At 41.6% G+C, this 20,027-nt stretch overlaps 1 protein-coding gene across 2 annotated transcripts in view; it reads left to right on the forward strand.

Moving 5' to 3' along the window:
* Positions 1 to 20,027, forward strand: part of ADCY5 (adenylate cyclase 5) — a gene marked incomplete at its 3' end in the record, with an annotated part of 214,657 nt that overhangs the window by 138,062 nt on the left and 56,568 nt on the right. For both annotated transcript variants that reach the window (XM_082001557.1, XM_082001558.1), the window contains exons 4-5: positions 18,052 to 18,163; positions 18,352 to 18,479. In XM_082001557.1, the coding sequence (XP_081857683.1) occupies positions 18,052 to 18,163; positions 18,352 to 18,479 (240 nt within the window). The remainder of the gene's footprint in view (positions 1 to 18,051; positions 18,164 to 18,351; positions 18,480 to 20,027) is intronic.

Below are 20,027 nucleotides of genomic sequence, written 5' to 3' on the forward strand. Positions count from 1 at the left end.
ATTGCTAACTTGAGACTATGTCCTCCAGATGCTGAAAGTCATAGCGTATTTTTTAAACTTCCTCTTTTTTATTAATCTTGCTTGATACTAAGTGGTTAAAAAGTTAGGGAGAGGCTGGTAGTGACTGTGCAGACTGCATGATTCCATAAGCGGTGTTTCTATAAGAAACCAGGCTAAGAACAGGTCACTTCAGAAAAAGAGCTAATAGAAACGAGAAGCAACAGAGGACTGCACAAAACAGCAAAGGAGAAAAAAGACCAAAGACATTAAATGAATTTCAGCACACACACCGCTGGCCGGGCATTGGCCTTGTGGAATGATAGAGGTGCTCTTTTTAGAAAATGGAGGTTTTTCTGGATTTGTGCTTCTATTACAAAGCCCTAGAAAGTTGCACGAGTTTTCAACTGTGGGAACAAGGATTTGTAAGATCATAGAATTGTAGAATCTTTGGGTTGGAAAGGACCTTTTAAGGTCATCTAGTCCAATGCCCCTGCCATGAGCAGGGACATCTTCAACTAGATCAGGTTGCTCAGAGCCCCGTCCAACCTGGCCTGAATGTTTCCAGGCATGGGGCATCTACCACCTCTCGGGGCAACCTGTGCCAAGGTTTTACCACCGTTGTTGTGAAAAATTTCCTCCTTAGAACTAGTCAAAATCTGCCCTCTTTTACTTTAAAACCGTTACCCCTTGTCCTGCCGCTTCAGGCCCTGCTAAACAGTCTGTCCCCATCTTTCTTGTAAGCCCCCTGTAAGTACTGTCAGGCTGCAATAAGGTCTCTGTGGAGCCTTCTCTTCTTCAGGCTGAACAGCCCCAACTCTCTCAGCCTGTCTTCACAGGAGAGGTGCTACAGCCCTCTCACCATTTTTGTGGCCTCCTCTGGACCCTCTCCAACAGGTCCATGTCTTTCCCGTGCTGAGGGCTCCAGAGCTGGATGCAGCACTGCAGGTGGGGTCTCACCGGAGCGGAGCAGAGGGACAGAATCCCCTCCCTTGACCTGTTGGCCACGCTGCTTTGGGTGCAGCCCAGGAGACGGTCGGCCTTCTGGGATATGAGTGCACATAAGATCATGTAGGTTCTGAGGACTTGGAAGTTTGCAAATAGTTTTCAGAAATTGGAAGGGAGTATATGGGTGATACACTTCAAAAAGAAAAATAAAAATACAGGAATATAGGTGTTATCTTCCCTGATACCATGACTAGCAGGGTTCTTTGCGGCTATTGTATGTGTGCTTGGCAAATATCTGAGGCTCTCAAAGGGACTGAGAAATTCTAAGGATGTTCTTGACCAGTAACCATGTCCCTATGTGAGCCCAACTCCTAAATGAACCCCTTAAGTATATAGGCAGATCATCAGGGTTTGAAATCTACTCCCTCAACTCCAGTTCTACAGAGCTGACCCAGAAGCCCAAAAACGTAGTGTAATGACCACTTGTGAAACCTGGATCTGTGTGACTATCAGCAAAATATTCTCTCCTAACCTGCTGTTGCAGAGATCTCCCCCAGTAAGTGGCATGCAGAAGGCTGGACGACCATGGCTTTGTTCAGTCGTAAGATCATCTGTAAATGCCTGTTTGTCCCCATTAGTAGCTGTGCACAGCATCTGGAAGCACAACTTGCCCTCCCACATGAAGAGGAAGGCTGAATGTGTGAGGCAGTAGGAAATTTTTCCAGCAGAGATATAGTAGGGACAGTTTGTTGATCCACCATGTCAGCTCATTTGTTTGGGTTGGGTTTTTCTGTTTTGTTTTGGGCAGGGTTTTTTTAACTTTAAGGAGGATTCTTTGCAGAGTCTGATAATCCATTGACTCCATTTCCTTCTTATTGTGGGGAATGTATTGCTAATAGGACATTATTAGGACAATTCTCCTTCTTCTGACAACTAAATCACAGCTATCTCCGAGGCCTGGCAGACTACATCAGTGATGAATGCAGTAGCAAGTTGGAGAAATGTTTTGTAACACACTGGACCATGAAGGAGATGAGACACCTATGTTGCAGAACTGATGGGATATTTTCAGGGTGGGGAGGTAGGCAAAAAAGACAAGAAAGACCAAAAAAACTTGGAAAGCAAGGAGCAAATTTAGCAATTGTTAGTAATGACTGGAGGAAAGGAGGTGAGAGAATGGAAAACAGATGCATGCAGTTTTAGACAGTGGATGGTTATATGCCAGAACAGTTCTGGGGGAGAACATCCCACGTTGGGAACATGCACACCAATGCAGTGCAGCTTTCTGCCATGGTTGTTTCTAAAGAATGAGCTAATAAGAATCAATTTGTCGAACAAAGCAAACAAAACTTTGGCTTTTGCTCAGGGGAACTTGAGCGATTCTAGTTACAGATCAGGCTTCACCAGAAGCCAAATGCTAATCCATAGAAGTATAATTATTCTGTTTCATTTGGAACCTTTTGTTCTGGATTGCATTCAAAACTACTGTAAGGCCCTTTGTGAGATTCTTTTTCTTTCCAGGCAAGAGAAAAAGAGGCCTTTTGATTTAATACTTCTACTTTGTTTCAATTAAGAAGGAGAAAAAAACACGCTGTCTTTGCCTTTCTTCCTTAAGAATCTTCCTTTCTGCAGCATAGCGGCCAGCAGGTCAGAGTTCAGGGTGGCTGTTCTAATGTAGAGACAAAGTTGTGTTACAGAATATAAATGGTAAGTGATATTCTGTTTTTAAGATCCTGTACTCTTTGTCATCTTCAGCTGCAAACTGAATAAGATTTTGTTATTGAAATGGGAAATGATTACAAATTTCTTGCAAAGCCCAAAAAGCTTGAAATTGCAGGTGTGACTTAACTGCTGAGCTCCTTTTCCTTGGAATTGTGTAATGGTGAAAGAAGTAAACTGAAAATGATAGCTTCTCTGAAAGCTTAAAAACAACTGAAAAAAAGAGGAAAAATAGTAGCGGTGACCAACTGTACAAAACTAAAGCTGTGTTTAAGGATGAAATGAGTGATTTGGGGGGGGATCTCTGATTCCGAGAACAGTATGGGAGAGTGAAAATATTTGTTCATGCACTATAAAATGGCATGTCTACTGAAAATCTTCCAGGACTATATTTTTATAATACAGAAGCCCAATATGGACTTCATTAGCATTTATTAGATCAGTGTATTTCACTTAAAAATACGCATTTACTGGCTTATTTAAATGTTTTTGTTTATTCTTTCATCTCTTTCTAGGTTACTTTTCCTGCAGATTCAAAGATCATTTCTAGCGGGGGATCATAAAAGCTGTATTTTGTTGGTCTTTCATGTCCCGCAGCTTTTTATTTTTCCATTGTGTATATCAGACACGGCATTTATTGTATTACTAATAACTGAACAAATTCTAAGTCATCTTGCTGGATAATGGGCACTGCCTAGAAACACCTCCTTGCATTTTTTAGTGCCTTACACTCACAAACTCTTGTATAAGTATCTACTGCTACCAGTCAACCCCGCAGGCTGGGAATGGGAATGGAGAGGCTGAGATTGATTGATTTCTTTAATTTGACTTGGTAGTGAGGCTGATTAGAGCTCAGAAATGCCTGGCTTCCATTACAGAAACGTCCTAACGACTAGACTATGAAGGGTCTGCGCTGCAGAGGAATTGTGCAGAAGGAACAAGCAGGGAGTGTGCACAAACACACACACTCTTTGTGCTGGCTTTTCTCGTGACTGCTGGCTGTATCTGCAGGGGGAATTAGCACTACATTTCGGCTGGGCTGCCACACCAAACGGGTATCTTTCTGTTCCTCACTAAAATAAAAAACAGAGAAATGAATTAATTCAGTTGACATTCCAGGTGGCAGAAAGTAAAACACAGAGGTAGTGAAGATCTGAAGAGACACAAGTGATGAGTGAGGCATGCCATGCTCATCCGGGAGCATAGAGGCTCGACCCATATGCCAGTGTAGGTTATCCACGTTTGGTTTTCCCATGTGCCAGAGGGCATTTGAGGCCACATCTCCTAGGAGAGTCCCTAACGGAGAAGGCGTCCTCATTCTCTTTTGTTAACTCTGTTTCATTTTTTATATAAAAGAATCAAACCCCGGAGCAGCGACTTGAATCCCACTGGCCTGTGTCACAGAGCACGCTGAAATCAACAGGGCAGAATGGGGCGCTTGCTGTCTCTGCCTTTAATTATTCTGAGTATTTTATACATAATGAGCAGCTGCAGCACAAGGACCTGAGGGCACCCCCGTTCCCAGTCCAAAATAGCCCGTTGTCCAGTTCAGGGTGGATTCAAGCAGAAGAAAAATTAGATCCATGTTATCTCACTTCTCATGCAGAGGGTCTTAAGAAACAGTTCCCTTGCTTGCATTCTCACTCCATTTACTTGTATATAGCAGGCATTTGCAGAATACTAAGGAATCAAAGATGCAAATTTCTGTGTACATTTCTGTTCTTTAAAGATGTGCAAGTCTGTTGTGATGGGCTGGTGGTATTTTATCTGGCAGGAATATGGGCTCCCAGTAAAGATCTGCTACAGTCATGTAGCAGGCAGCGCGGATGTGGTAGGGATGTTCTTAAATGATGGACAAATATCCTTTTTTATTGTAGCTGATGACTTAGTCCAAGCCCTGTCTGTATCTCTTAATTAAACAAAAAAAAAAAGGGGGGGGGGAACCCAACCAAAAAACCCAGTCAAGTATTCCTGTAAGATGCTATCATAAGGCTCAAACTGAAGTGAAAATTTATCCGATGCATTTGCTAGCCAATTAACCACAGCATGTCTGAAGTAGCCAGGAGGGGCAGAGGCCAGTAGGGTCCTGGGATGATTTGCTTTCACCTTTGACTGCTGTTAACTTTTTTTCTGATTCTGTTTGTATGGATTCTCGTGACTGGTTGTTGTCAGTGGGGTTTTTTTTTTAGTTGCATAAGGACTGAGAAAACAGAATCTGTCTGACTCTTCCACAGTGAATGGCTTTCAAGTTAAGCCATGGCTGCAGTTATTGTCCTCTAGCTGTGACACTATAAATAAAGTTATTAACAGCAATATGTAAATGGGTTTCTATTTTTGTTCCCTGTATTGTTTGCAAAATCTAGGGCAGTTATTCAGTAAGAATCATCTGTTATTTAGCACTGAGCCTACCAGCGTTTGATGCTGTGTGGGCTGCTGCTTTTTTTTCCCCTTTTCTTTCTTTGCACTGGCTTTTAGAATCCAGCTCCTTTGCAAGTTTGTTTATTGTGGTGTATAAGAAATAGAGTAGCAGTGCTAAGCATTTTTGTGCTTCCGGAGAGTGGCTTGGTGCTTACGGATAGAGAATCATCTCTTGATATCTGAACTATAGGAGCATTAAAAACAGCTACACAAACATCAAACACCACAGCTGCTATTTGCCTTAGTGCACATCTTGCAAATTTTAGTTTGCTCAAAGATCTTTACGGTTTCTGTTTTTGTTTGTGTGCTCCGTTTCCTTCCACTCCATTGCCCTGGATGTACCTGACAGCCTCGGGCCCTGTTCACGCTGGAAACTTGTACCATGTTTAATTCGTGCAGTTAGAGTACAGCCCTCCGTGGGAGAGCAGAGAGATGTTGTTTTAGAAACTTTTTACTACTGTCATGGCTCCTCCTATCTGGAAGAGCAAATTATTCTAATCCAAGGCATCTGTTTAGAAACCTGAAGGCATCTGTGCTAGGGACAGGAGTTGTGTTGCTGTTGACATGTATACTCTAGAAGACATATCACATGAAACAGTTTATTCAAACTTCTTCCTGCTCTGCAAGTGAATTTAGCTCTGGCTTCCCCGAATCCCCTATGGGGAAAGTCCCGACCTATTTGTCCTGTGACTCACTAGCCACAATTTTATTGCCAGCTGTGTTAGCCTTCAGATGGGCATGTGTCCTCTACGGCACTTTAATTCCGATTCATGCAGCTTTGTGAAAGGCCATCATAATGTTGGGACACCAGCAAGCTGTGTCTACAGTTTCACTCCTTGCTTGAAGTAGCAGTTAGTTTTATGGTATATGTAACATCTGAATATACAGAAGTGTTTTGAAGTTGTGACACCCGCTGTTCTGAACTGAACTAAACTCATCCTTTCAAATGCCAGGCACTTTATTTAATATTTTTTTTTTTAAATCTTCAAGACAAAAATTGCTGCTCCTGTAGTGGCATAAAAGCAAGCAGAAATCAGCTAGGCTGGTTTTGTAGAGATGTAGAAAGAACTGGCACAGTAACTTTCCTGTTATTTTTTTATGGACTGAGACTTGTTACTGTAATATATATTTTAAGTGATCTCTAAGGTTTTCTATGCTATAGAAAAGATCTGGTCAGACTCTATTGATTCTATTGGTATTAGTTCACTAGTAAACTAATAACTGTTTATAGGAACTTGATTTGGCGATGATGTTTTGTGAATATTGAGAGTAGCAAGCAAATGGCTTAGTGAAATATCTTACTGCATTAACACACAAATTAAATTTTCCAATGGAAAATGTAAGAGAAAAGCCATTTCTTTATATGCAGATCTATTATTCTGGTGGTGGCAATTACAGTAATTCCCTTGAAATCAAGTTAAAATTATATGCCTGCTTCATTATGAGAAGAAACCACTGATTGCAAAAATCAGGGGCGATTAAGTGGAGAGTTAAAAAGACTTACATGTGCAGTGGGCCAACCTGCCTCACCATGCTCCCTGCTCCAGCATCTCAGGAGTAGGTTTTGTGCGGATGTTCCCTGGATTCACGAGGCCAGGATTCACGAGGCCAGGATTCACGTTCCCGCTTTGCCATGGTTTTCCCACATGACCTTGAGCCCCTTTTTATTTTTTCTTTATATACCATACTGTTGTCTCTGCAAAATAGTGCGGTGTTGCTTTTCTAGCACCAGTGACATTTCAGCAATTGCTTAATGCCAGTTTGTTCAAAGACTTCATATGCTGAAGAAGCCATGGTCCATTTTATTTTATAAAGAAATAAATTTGAAATAGAGTCATCTAAGTAACTGATCATAGAGTCAAATGATGGGCTGTCAAAGATTAGATTCAAGGTGTCTTGATAGCTGGTATCTTGACCAGCATAATGAAACAGAAGTGGTGCAAATGTTTTCTGATATTACAGTATATAATCTGAATTTCACAAAGTAGATTTAACACTGCTTAATGTCTATGAAATAATGTACGTATGCAAAGTATCTGGAATATGAAGTAGGTTAGGAACTAAAGAGGTACTTAGAATTTGATATTCCCCATTCAAGGATGATCTTTGCATAGAAATACTCATTTAGTGAACTTACCTTCTAAGGGGGAGTGGTTTTACTGCTGATATTGATTGTACAGAATTTCATTATATTTACATTTTTTCTCCATGGTAGCTGGAGTTTTCTGTGTCACCAAAGTGAATCAAAGATACATGTCAGCTCAAGTGCCATTGATCAACTGCGATGTGATGGTAGATCACATCTTAAAAAGGAAACAAAACCCTTAACGATAAATTTTTAGCCCTTATAAAGTTGGGAGAACTTGACTCATGACTTGAGGTTATCTATTCATTACTAATTCTTATCACAATAACCAGATAGCGAGTTCAATTTCCTGCAGGATTTTTTCCTTTTCATTTAATTGTGAAATTACAGCCAATCTCCCTTCTCACTGAAAACATAATGTGTTTTATAGTTTAAAATTATTATGAGGTTTGTTTATTAATAACAAGCTGATCCCTCAGTTAATGAGCTGTACCATTTTCTTTGGCCATCCATTTTACCTTTCAGAATTTCAGAATTTCTAACAATAAATCCTTCTAATTTTAAAGTTCTTCTCCACTGATGTTGCATTGGTGTTTCTCAGAAAAGTGGCCATTAAGAAGTGTGCACAGTTAAGTTTCTCTGTATGCCTTAGGTCTGTTTCTCTTACAGTTTCATCAGTGTCATTCTCAAAACACAACCACTTAATTACATCTTAAAATATAGAAACGAGGAGGCAGCGAGTCAGCTCATGTTGGCTGTTCTGAAAAAGGCAGTGAGACTCATGTTCCTGTTGTTCAGCAATCAGTTTTCCCAACAAATAGCCACTTCACTATCATTGATCTAGTAGACTCCCAAACATAAATGGTAATTGTGTGTACAGAACATCACATCACTTATCTGTTCTCAGTTTATCCATGAAGCATTCTGCATATTTTGGTACCTACTTTGCTCCCTCAGGATAACAAGATAACTATAGGAAAGTCATAGTTGCTCCTTAATGTTGTAAGTGATGACACATATACTAATGTAATGTTTTAATTATGCAGTGACTTTTCAGAGGGAAAAGTGGAAGAAACCTTGACTTACAGAAACTGCGGAGTAAATAAATCACAAAAAGACAGGACACTGGGGAAGCTTGGTGGAGAGAGTGAGGAAGAAGTAAGGCTAGGTTGAAATGACCAGTGCAGCTTTTTGGGTAGGGAATAGAAAAGCATTGTTGTTTGACTAAATATGCATGATACCAGGGAAGAACAGAATGAATGCAATTTGCACAAAAGAATGAAGAGCTCATTCTTTCACCATCAAAAACCATGACCTGAGTAACATATAACAGAAAGCATCCCAAACTTGATTAGATGCAACTTATTTGATCTCTATCCCATGTGCCTGACCCAATATTTCGAGATATACATGTGAAACTTTCAACTGTCTGTGCCAAAATTTATTACTCTATTGCCTTCTCTGACAACTGCTTGATTGCTGGCACACAGCCTCTATACAACAGGTTGTCTTTTGTTTTAATACTGAAGTTTTTAGTTGTTTCTCTTTTCTATTACTCTGCTTCTGTAGCTTTGGTCATTTTTGCAAGCTGCTTTCTCGAAAGTGGGCAGGGAGGAATACTGCCAGACTCCTACAGCTGTGGTGGTAATGGATAGTCCCTTCTTGCAGAGTTCGCTTAGCTCCAACTTCCTTCTTGGTTTTTTTTGGCAGGATTTTGACATCAGAGATTTCTCTAATGCTAGAAAAGAGACTTGCAGGAATGCTCACAGCAAAAAGTATGCCTCAAGTTTGAAAACTAGAAAATAACATGGCTTTTCCTTTTTCTTTTATATGCAATTCTGAATTTCAGGCTGTCTTGTGGGACAAATGAATCTGAGATTGATTTTGGTGTGGGCTGGATCCAGCTCCAGTTTGGACAGACCTGCCAGCTCTTTTGCACTGGTCAGGCAGACCAGGGTGAGCCTGGGCCTGCTCGGAGTCAAAGCAAAGACACATGGTCGGAGCCAGCAGTACACATGGTTCCTTTGTGCCTTCCTGTAGAAGGCCATGTGTATCCTTCAACTTTGCCTCCCTAAACTTCCTTGGAGTTGGAACAGATTTGGCATCTTTCTCACTTACACGGTTTTTCCCCTGACCGGAATGATTGGAAAAATTTTCACATTCCCGTCAGTCCCTTCTTAGATATCTGAAAAAGGTCTGAAGTCCCTCCTTTTTAAAAACCCAAAATCTCATTTAGGCCACTTGGATTTCTTTTTTATGTTTGACAGACAGCAGCATCTAATTTGGATTGTGATGATGGAGTAACAAAGTTCCTTCCACTCATCTCAAAGACATCTATAACACGTTCCACCTATAGTTTGGCTGGTAGCCACTGCATATCTATCTTTATTTGTTTTGCCGTCCCCTAATAGTTTTTCTTCCCAAAAGGCTATTTATTACTCCTGTTTCCATGAAGAATCAATCTGGTTAAATATAGCCTGCTGAAGTAGGAAAATCTTTTAACTCACAATGTTTAGAGGGAGAGGGTAGCAAGTTTTTCATGTTTAAGATTTAAAAAAATGAGTACTGATGCTGCTTATCTATAAATAAGCTCTAATAACTGGGGTTGCTACTCATGCTTGTAAACTGCAAACCTGGGAGTGTCATGGAAACACTTCTCGCTGTATGACTGGTGCAGTCTTCCCCTTCTAGCTGGAGATCTCAGGATCTTAATTTCTTCTGATTTCCTGTGTTGACAGTGAAAGACAGACCACAGGCATTGGAATGGGGAGCACTGACCATAATGGAAAGTACGGTGCCATTTTTCTCAGCAGCTCTTGAGTGCCAGCAGGGTCAGACACTCTGAGCGGGGCATTCCCAGGAGTACATTGCTAATGCAGACAGAGCTGCAACTGCAGATGCTGAGAGTTTGTGCTGGAGATGTGCACCTCCCAGCTGTGTCCCCCAGGAAGTTCTAACCTCCAGTAACACTAATCTGAGTGCAAACATGGGAAAATCAAGTAAAGGCAGGGTTCTGCAGTTTATATCTTTGCAATGAGCCTTGCTGTCATCACGCAGTAGCTCTGCGGATGGCAGTCTGCACATTGCCACCAGTGTCTCCAAGAGCCATTTGGTCTCCTGCTTCTATGTCAGTTTTTACTCTGTCACCAGTTTCAGTTGGTATGGTCTTGCAGAGTGAAGTTCTTCTCAAATATGGGATGTGGATTTGGTTTACTTTTTTGGCTACTTTGGAGGAGAAATGGGGGGCTTTCTGCCTTTTGCTATAAAGAAAAAAGTGAAAAGGCTCACAGTTTTATGGGCTTTTGTTTTTGTAGGGTTTTTGTGTGTATTTTCTCCTGTCTGCGTTATTCTCTCTACCTCTCAAGTATTGCTTTGCTCATCACAGCATTTGTGTACATATGTGCCTTCCCACCCTCTTGAGCAAGTGGTAGCCAGCATGACTGATCTTAAGATGGAGCACTGTCACGGTGCACAACGGAGTCCCACGTCCCAAGGGGAAGCTGCGCCAACTGATGTGTCACAGAAGTGCTAGGGCTCATTTGAAACAATAGGTGATTTCTAATAGTAAATGGATCTTTTCTGAAATGACCATATAAGTTTAGGAAAGAGAGTGTATCTTTTTACTGTTGTGGGTTTGTTTTGTTTTTTTTTTTTCCATGACTGTAGGAAAAGGAAATATTTTAACCTCTGGTCTGTCTGATGTCCAGCTGTTCTGGAGAACATTTTTTGTGTCGCTAAGGCTAAGATCTTAGCCTGTCACGTAGACATCCCTAGAGAGCAAGGCTGACGTGCTGTTGAGACCTGAGTTAGTCTGGAAGTAGCGAGCAGCCTTTGCTGGACCAGTCATTGGGCTGTCACTCAGCCTGGTGATCTGTGTAGGCCACTTCACCCTCCTTAGGTGGGCTTTGCTGCCCTTGCTCACATTTGTGCTGCTTTACCTAGACATGCTGCCTGTGGTCACGGTACTGCTATGAACTTGTCCTCAGCTTGTTTTGGTTTGTCCTTTTGTTGTGGCTGTTGTTAAATTCAGAAGGGAAAGAGCATTATGAGATGTTCTCACTGTTTCTGGAAGCTGAAATTCATTTTGTACGTAGGGTGGATAGAAGAGAGAACACACAGAGGACATCCTTGCCATCCCATCTCCAGGTGGCTATAGCTAGGAAAGAGAGACTGGGTGTATCTTGATGCCATGTCTATTCTGGGAACTTCTAGATGAACTTAGCACTATGTTTATGCCACTGGAACTGGAAGATAACTTCTGGGCTTATAGTGCTGGTGGGGGACTGGCTTTTAAACAGATGGCCAAGTACAAAAATTGACTCTTTTACCAAACTGCTCAAGAGATGCTCCCACCTTGGAGATACTCAAAAGTCATCTGAACATGGTCTTGGGTAACCAGCTGCAGGTGGTCCTGCCTGAGCAGGTCATTTGGAAAAGATGACCTCCAGAGGTCCCTTCCAACCTCAACCATTCTGTGATTCTGTTTGGTGTTAAGGGCTCGACCCAACCCTTCAAATGAGAGTTTTGTCATCTTCATCCCAATCCATCCTTCTTCTTTCTTTTTCCTTGTTCATAGTATTACTTAATGACATGCAAAACCAATAGCAGTGGGCGGTGTTGTAAAATAACAGTAGCACCCTGAGACACTGTCCTCGCCGATTAGCCTAGTGAATTCACTGACAAGGGCAGACTGTGTCTATAGCAAATTACTTTCTCTTGTTACACCTTTGCTTGTGAATGCAAATTAGTGAGCTTGTATTTAGTGAGCAGTAATTACTTTTTTTTCTTGTAGGTAGCGTTCATTGCAGTAAAATACCATGGCTTTGATTCACATGCAGTTAGATGCACTTTGCTGTTTTCGTAAGTCATTAAAGCTCACCAAATCTGGGGTTTTGTTCTGTTTCCCATGCAGTGCCTGTGGTGTTTGGTTTCCAGTAACACATGGTGTTTATATTCATGACTGGCATTACTGTTGTGATGGTGATAGGGTTTGTATTTCTTGCCTTGCTTGATTTATGTTGTGGCTGGCGTGCATGGCATGCACATGTCTTGAAATAGAACACGACTGTTTTTTTGTTTTTACATTAGAAGCACTGATGATTTAATTTAGTATTTTGAATAATCCTGCATTTGCAGGGAAACCTGGCTGTGTTGTGTCCCTCCCTACTAGCTTCAGACATTTAAGGCTGCACTTCAAAATCCTTCTCTCCGGGTGTGTGTGGTTTTTAAATGTCTCATGTGGGTTTCCTGCTTCCCACCTTGTCCTTAGCTCTTCCTTCTTACGTTGTTCTTTGCTTTCTGCCAAGATCTCTCCCCTTTCCACACTCTTTGCTAAGAACCTTCTCCTTTGCCGTCTGAAAGATCCTGTGATGCTTCTGCCTCAGGGTATTTTAGCAGTGCAGTCACAGCAAGGATCGCCTGAATTACAGGAGCTAGTTTTAAATGACCTGCAGTGGTAGGACCCAAGGTGCAGTGGGATGGAACTGAGCACAGAGTGTGAAAGCAGCCCAAGCTGGGCAGGCTCACACTGCTGACCTCTGGGGTGTTGCACTGAGGCTTCTGCTGGTACCTGAGCTGCCTGTTCGTGTGTATCTTAGCTATTCTGTGAATGCATTACAGACCAAAAAACGGGAAAGCTGATCTCAGCGCTTTGGAAATTTCTTCTCTTGGCTCTACGTTTTTAGCTGCTCCTCTCTCCATTTCACCTGACTCTGCCTTTGCATCTATGCAAAGCACTCTGCAAAAAGCATCTAGACATCCTGCTCATGGAAGTCTTATAGTCCACAGTGGTGGTGGTGGTGGTTTTGGTAAGGGCCAAGCTCAGGGGCAGGCTGGCATCCCGGTGGCGGCAGCAGCTAGACCTGTGTGCCCAGCCTGATCAAGGCTGCCTGGAAGCTCTTGGGCTCAGGTGTGCTCCAGTCCATGCACCCGTCTTTCCAGCTCCCCTGCCTGGGTCTCAGGCAAGAGCAGGCAAGTACCAAGGCTGGCCCCTAAGCAGAGGGAAGGATGGCAGGATCTGGGAGCTGCCCAAGGTCCTTTTCATCTTTCTTCCCCGTCAGCATCGTGAGCCATGTAAGGCAAACAGGCACAAAACTGAGTTTTCTTTCTACAGCTATGAAATCTTGAGCTAGTCCTTGCTGGAAATAGGAGCTGAAGCAGGAGGTTAGGAAAGTATTCACCTCTACCCTATAACACAATTTGTGGTACTTTTCAACCAAAACTGAACAGAAATAATTTTTAAAAAACCTTATAAAATGAATAATATCGCTTTTCTTGTCTGTCTTTCCCAGAAATAAACCATTTTTTTGTCTTTTTTTGAGGTCATACCCTGGTTACTGCTGGACAAAACCCAATCAGATGGTAAATCTGAAGGCAGTGACAGAGTGGAAAATATATCAAGAGCTCTAAAGCCATTACAACATTTTAATTACATGCTAAACTGGTTTTTCCACAAAGCAGTAACCTTCCAGATGAAGGGACTGGGACCCAGGGCTGATAATAGTTGCTGACGCCCAGGCTGCAGATTGTGTGGTCAATCCCTTCCAGTCAGCTTCAGCTAACAGTACTTCTAAACCACTGCCTTACTTATCTCATGATATTTTATAGCTATAATAATTATTTCACTTGACCTTTTGTTGACCACTGTCGTTTACCCCATATTTTGGCACAAGAAAGGCCTGTTACTGGCATTGTGCTCCCACCAGCAAGGAAATGCCTTGCCCTCTGAAGGCTGACAAATAGTTGGCTGGAGTTGTGCCCTTCATCACAATAATCCATCACCATCATCCTTCAATAAAATCTTTTCAGTGCTAAAGGTAGTCTTGACATGGAAGACTGAAGTGTGGAGTGAGGACTAAAGGTAGGGGCGAAGCTGTGTGTTCAAACTCTAAGGCTCCTAGTCTGGATAAGATGAACTGGCAGGAGTGGGAGATGCTCCTGCAGCCTCATTCTGTGTGTGTTGTGTGTGTAAGAAGATACAGCAGGCTTTGTTTTGAAAGAAAACATCTGTCTAAACACAGGGTGAGAATCATGTCCTGTCCTCTGATGGCTATTGTAAGAGAAATTCACTTTTTTCCTCCTTGCTTCTGGGCTGTTGGGTATTTTGCAGGGAGGAGGGTGAATGTAAGGGTTAGTGAGGCTAATAACAAAAGGAACAGAAGCGGCATGGCACAGCACCACGTACACAGGTTCCTTGCGGGTCATTAGCAGAGTGGGGAGCAATAAACCTAGTTGTTGGCTCTGCTACTGGAGCTGCAGTGCTAGCAGGAGCATGTGGAGAGAACAGATTAGGCAGGAGTAAAATGTGATTTAGTGGCTTTCAGAGTTCTTTGTTTAGAACAGAGGACAAGAGAGGCTTCAGGCTGCGTTCCTGTTTGCAAGGGCTGTTTTCTCTGACAGTTGTGTGCTGTTCTTTCTCCAGTCTCCTGCCACAAAGGTGTCTTTCCCCTCTCTGTCTTCAGTTGCTGGATCACTGCTGTGTCCTCTGCCATCTCTCACGTGGTCCTTTCTATATCCTGATGAGGTTTTTCCATTCCCTTCAGCCTGTGTGTCCCAGGCGGTGTCTTCAGATAGCTCAGTGGTGTAGCTATTTGGTTGCAGAGCGGGTCACACAGCTGTCTCAAGCTTGTAATGGAATATGTTCAGGTGCTTCAAGAAGTTCATATGTTACTTGGTTAGCTGACATGGAAGAGGGGCTAGGGGATGAACCATGCAGGTACCATGCAGGAATAGATACCTTCATATTCATCACAAAGTGTGCAAAAACTGAGTCATGCAAAGGACTTGACATGTAACCAATTCTGAGCAGGTTTTCATATAAAGAGCAAAAGGCATGTGCCAGGTGAAGTTCTTCCCCTTATTGAGAAGCATCATGTCCATGTTCAAGAGTGAGAAGAGACTTGAAGCATATTAAAAAAATACTTGCAATTCACTCCTTTGTGTTAGATGAAAAAAACCCTTCTTTTTCCTTGACTTCCCTCTCAAAAATTATCAAACTGACTTTGTTGAAATTGTTTCATGCATGCCTCTCTCCTCAATCAAAACACTCATTCCAAGAAGCATCTCGTGTAGTAAATGTTGGCTTCCTAACAGGGGCATCAGACAATGTTAACTTCCCAATATTGCTACTGGCTTGTGTGCAGAATACATTTCTGCTTCCCATAATGCAACCTTTCCAGGTTTTATTCTCAGAATAAACACTTTTGTAGTGCTTATAATTGTAGTTTTCTAGAACTCGGCCAGAGCGCTGCATATGGAGCTGCAACTGTGCTGTCCTTGGAAGTGTCACACAAGGATCAAGATGAAGGAGATAGCTGCTGAATTTGAACAAAGAACAATTCGCTGGTCACCCATAGAAGATTACAAGTTTCAGAAAATGTTGTAATCAAGTAGTTTCAATTTGAAAAAGCATAAATCTGTGCATAGGTTGGCTCCATACGTCTCTGGTGATCACTTCATTTGCCTGGTTGAAAATATTGCCACAATTTAACTTCTAGGAATGTCTGATCCATCTATCTGGCATGATAGTAATGGGGAATGGAGGGGGCAACTTTCAGTCATGTATCCATGTTTATTAGGACACTATGCTAGCACTAATTTTCTGAATCAGGCATGAGAATGCTCAGGGCATCCCTGTGTAGTATTTTCGGATACACCCATTGCTATCTGAATGTCAAAGCAGCAATTGCTCTGTACTCCTTCTGTTAGAACACACAGCTGTTACAACACACACACAAGCAAAGAGTGTGAATACCTCCACAAATAAGGATTTGCAATTTGCCCCATGCTGGAAGAAGAACATGCTTGCAACAAGGTACCTTTTGTTATTGCCACAAGAACTGGAGACATTTCCTATTTGTACATTACATATTAACACATACTTAAGTTGCTTAGCGAGCAATACAGACATCTCTAAGATTTCAGTTGATTTCAAGTGTATTTCTTTGGGAAGTTTACTTATATTTGTAAATATGTGAAATCTTGATTTTTTTTTTTGGTGTGTATTTTCTCAAGTGTTTAAAAAAAATGGCAAATTATAATTTGATTCAGACATCCCTGCATTCCTCTCTTGCTTTTTTCTTGTACGTTTTTGCTTCAGTCTGACTAACAAAGAAATCTTTAATGCAATATGTTTGGTTGATGATTTATTGGAGTTGAAATGTAGAAAGAAAATAATGAAAAGCATGCCAGAATTGAAATGTGTTTCAGGATTTTTGCAAGAAATGCTTGTGATAATATTTTTTTTGTCTTTGCTTTCTGCCTGAAGACATTGCAGGGAATTCCAACTGAAAACATAGCCTCTGCAATTTGCCTAAAACAGATTGGAGTTTTATTTTAGAAAGAAGAAACAATTCCAAAGTGCTTGGTATTTACACTTTTAATTTCTCTTCCTATTCAAGTACAACTTGGTGCAGTAATCAACTTCAAAGAAGAAATCAATGACTTGATAAATGTTCCAATATACAAATATAGCTTACGAATTTTATATTTGTATAAATGTGTGCGCATATATACATTTTATCTTAGATCTATATAGACATAGTCTGGTGCTTGTTTTACTGAATAGATTTATATTTAGCATAATGGCTGTGTTTGCAAATCGATATTTTCAATGTTGTAATTATCAGTGACATACTATCTTTTTCCATTTGAAAAAAAAAGTCTTTGCAGTACAACATTAAAATTGATTAATTGAAATCAAGGAATAATTGTAATTTCAAAACAGTCCACACTGCTTTCAGAGGGCTTTCCCAGTCCATCCTGGGCAGATGGGAGTGATTTGGTTTCCCTGTTGCCAACTGAGGCAAACCTCTGCTATTGCAAGGGCTGCGCTTGTCGTTCGGCAGAAAGTTGGGTGACACCTCCTTGCAGCCTTACTGAGAGGAGCTCCTGAATGCTGTAGGTGTATATTTTTATAGTGTTTCAGGGGCTAAGCCAGCTGGAAGGTGTGGTACAAATGGGAGGTTTAATTTCTGTAGTTCTTTAGAAGCTGAATGGAAAAAAAAAAAAGCAATGAGTGAGAAGCATGCGCAGCTGGGAGATGAGTAAAGTAGAGTAAGTCAGTGTAGATTTCCTTCTCCAGAGAATGAAAGGTATAAAAGCCTGATAGTAAGTCTTCTCCAGGGCAGCTGAGCGTGTTAGGGCACGGCCAGCCATCCCTGCTGCACTCAAGCCTTTCTCCCGGCAGCACGCGGTGCCGTTGCGCCTGGCTTTGTGCATCTATGACATTGCAGGAGCAATGTCTGCCAGGCACACGGTACAGGGCAGGGTGCCGCCAGCCACGGGGCTGGTGTGCGTGCATGGAAGCAGACCACCAAAACAGGGGTGAAAGCTGGGGTAGGCAGGTTAAGGTTATTCACTAGAAAGGGGCTTTATTTTGTGGCTGCACTTTGACAGCAGGGGAATCGGGCAGAGGAATGTGGTTTTTCTGCAGCAGAATTGAGACACAAGTGATGTTATTGAGCTGAGAGGTCAAGTTATGTGATCAAAATGGCTAAATGTTGATTTTTTATAGCTGGGTTAATCTGGTCATGGTGTAGGAGTGCCTTGTAGTTAACAATGGCTGATAGCATTATCATACCACTACCAGCTCCCAGCATACTATAAATTTTCTGGACATGGGGCAGCGGTGGGGGATGAAAGGCTTGTAGGGTTTTCTCACCCTTTCTAATCTCTGGAGGACATTAGGCTGTGCCCCTCGGGGCTTTACATGTGATAGAGGCTGTACCATAAAGTTGCATTAGGGGCGCTCATCTCCTTGCTGCGATAGGGCTGGGATACCCCTACATTCCTCCCCATCCCTGGACTTCTACCCCAGAACTGACACAAATATCAGCAACAAATTTTGTGACACTTTCTTTTTTTTTTTCTCTTTTTTTTCCAAGCATCCTCTTTGCAGACATAGAGGGTTTCACAAGTCTGGCTTCCCAGTGCACTGCTCAGGAGCTGGTCATGACGCTGAACGAGCTCTTTGCCAGATTTGATAAACTAGCAGCTGTAAGTTTTCTATTATAATTCTTATTATTATTTTTTTTCCTGTTGCAAGAATGATATACTGTGCTGGTTCACTGGATTTCTGTAAATATTCATTACCCTAAAAGGCAAGCTATTGCAAGCATGAATATAAGCTGAACACTTTTCTCTCTATTATTATTATTATTACTACTATTATTCTTATTATTCAGGAGAACCACTGTTTACGTATCAAGATCCTGGGTGATTGCTATTACTGTGTATCTGGGTTGCCAGAAGCAAGAGCTGACCATGCACACTGCTGTGTTGAAATGGGAATGGATATGATAGAGGCCATCTCGTAAGTACCATACTCCCCATGGAGAATTTCATAACAAATAGCAAGTAGATTCTCTTTCCTGTTAGGTCTTCCTTACATCAGTAGCAAGGTAGCCAAACCAGGGATCTGATGCCAACAAAAAGGGAGACCAGATAGAACAAGAAAACAAAATGCAGTAAAGGTTTTACAGCAGACAGACAGACAGTTGAGTCCATTACAGCCACATGGATATCAGAGTTCAATCGCCTGATGAGAAAGGCAAAGGTTACTGTAATTACTGGAAGTCTTATTCCCAAAGGAGGATTCCAGTGAATTACAGAAATGTGAAATCAGACGATTAATAATAACTTTATTAAATTTCAGTCACTCTTCACTTATATGTCTTTAAACCAGCTTTTTACTCACCATACAATTCCTCTGCTAAGGTATGTCTTTTCTAGTTTAACTAATCCTTCTCCGTATGTCCCTATGCCAAAAAGGTCAGACTCAAGACTTTCTTACTGTAGTTAAATTAATTATTGAAGAAAACCATAAAGCTAAGTCTGGCACAGACTGGGACAGATCCATGGTGCTTTTTCCTTTATTTCCACTTACTTCCCCATCTTTATTTTTTCTTTTAGAATCTGTTCTGAAGCTTTGCTTGCTCCTGAGGTCAGACTAGCAATGCTGTGTTTGTCCAGAACATTCCTGTCTTTACAGAGTAACAAATATGAGACCCGTATCTAGTTATATTACTTGGATGATTGCAGACTATGTTGAATATTGTTTGCATCGCACATGAGCCTTCACAGGCCAATTCTTTCAGAATTCAAGGAGGACAGATTTATTGGTCATCTTGAACATATGCAAGTTTAGGCACAAAGTTCAGTCAGTTTTGGATGGTAACTGGCCTTAACATCTGCACCAACCCTGCTGCACAGACACTGCTTCTTTTTCCTTTCTCTTCTAGTTTTTTATTTTGTGAAAGCATCTTCTGAAGTATCAGTGGTACCAACAGAGAAGTAGAAGATCTCTATGCAATTCTCCTCTAATTCATTCAATAAATTGATGGGAGTTTCCACTTCATCTTAATAAAAACCAGAGCTACCTATTTGCTGAGCTTGATACAGTACAGCCCTACTACTTGAATTTCTGCAAGGACATGAATACATACCCACACTTTTCAGCCTCATTTTCATAACACAGATCATAGTTTGAAAAGTAGTGTTTTCACCCAGGAGACCTCATTCAAAAAGCAGTATGCAGCAGCATTCCCTTGCTTTGTATACAGTGTACAGTGTCAGGACACCCTACCTTTACTTTCCTGCTTTTAAACTCTGTTGCTTTGCAGTAGTCTCCTTTTGGGGTTTGTATGCAAAATGCATAATAAAAGGAGTTGCAAGTAACTAGTTTTCAGTAGCCCTTGAAAGGATGCTATTTCTTCCACCTGAAGTACAATGAAGTGGCAGGTGACAAAGTGTCTTGTGAAACACAAGAAGCAGCAATTCTTAGCCACCAGCCCTACAAAGAAGACACTGTGTATATCATCCAGAGGAGTCTCAATTTCTGCAGTAGTTGGCCTGATGAAAT

This window comes from Phaethon aethereus (genome assembly GCF_964289735.1).
Source record: "Phaethon aethereus genome assembly, chromosome: 6".
Lineage (NCBI taxonomy): Eukaryota > Metazoa > Chordata > Aves > Phaethontiformes > Phaethontidae > Phaethon > Phaethon aethereus.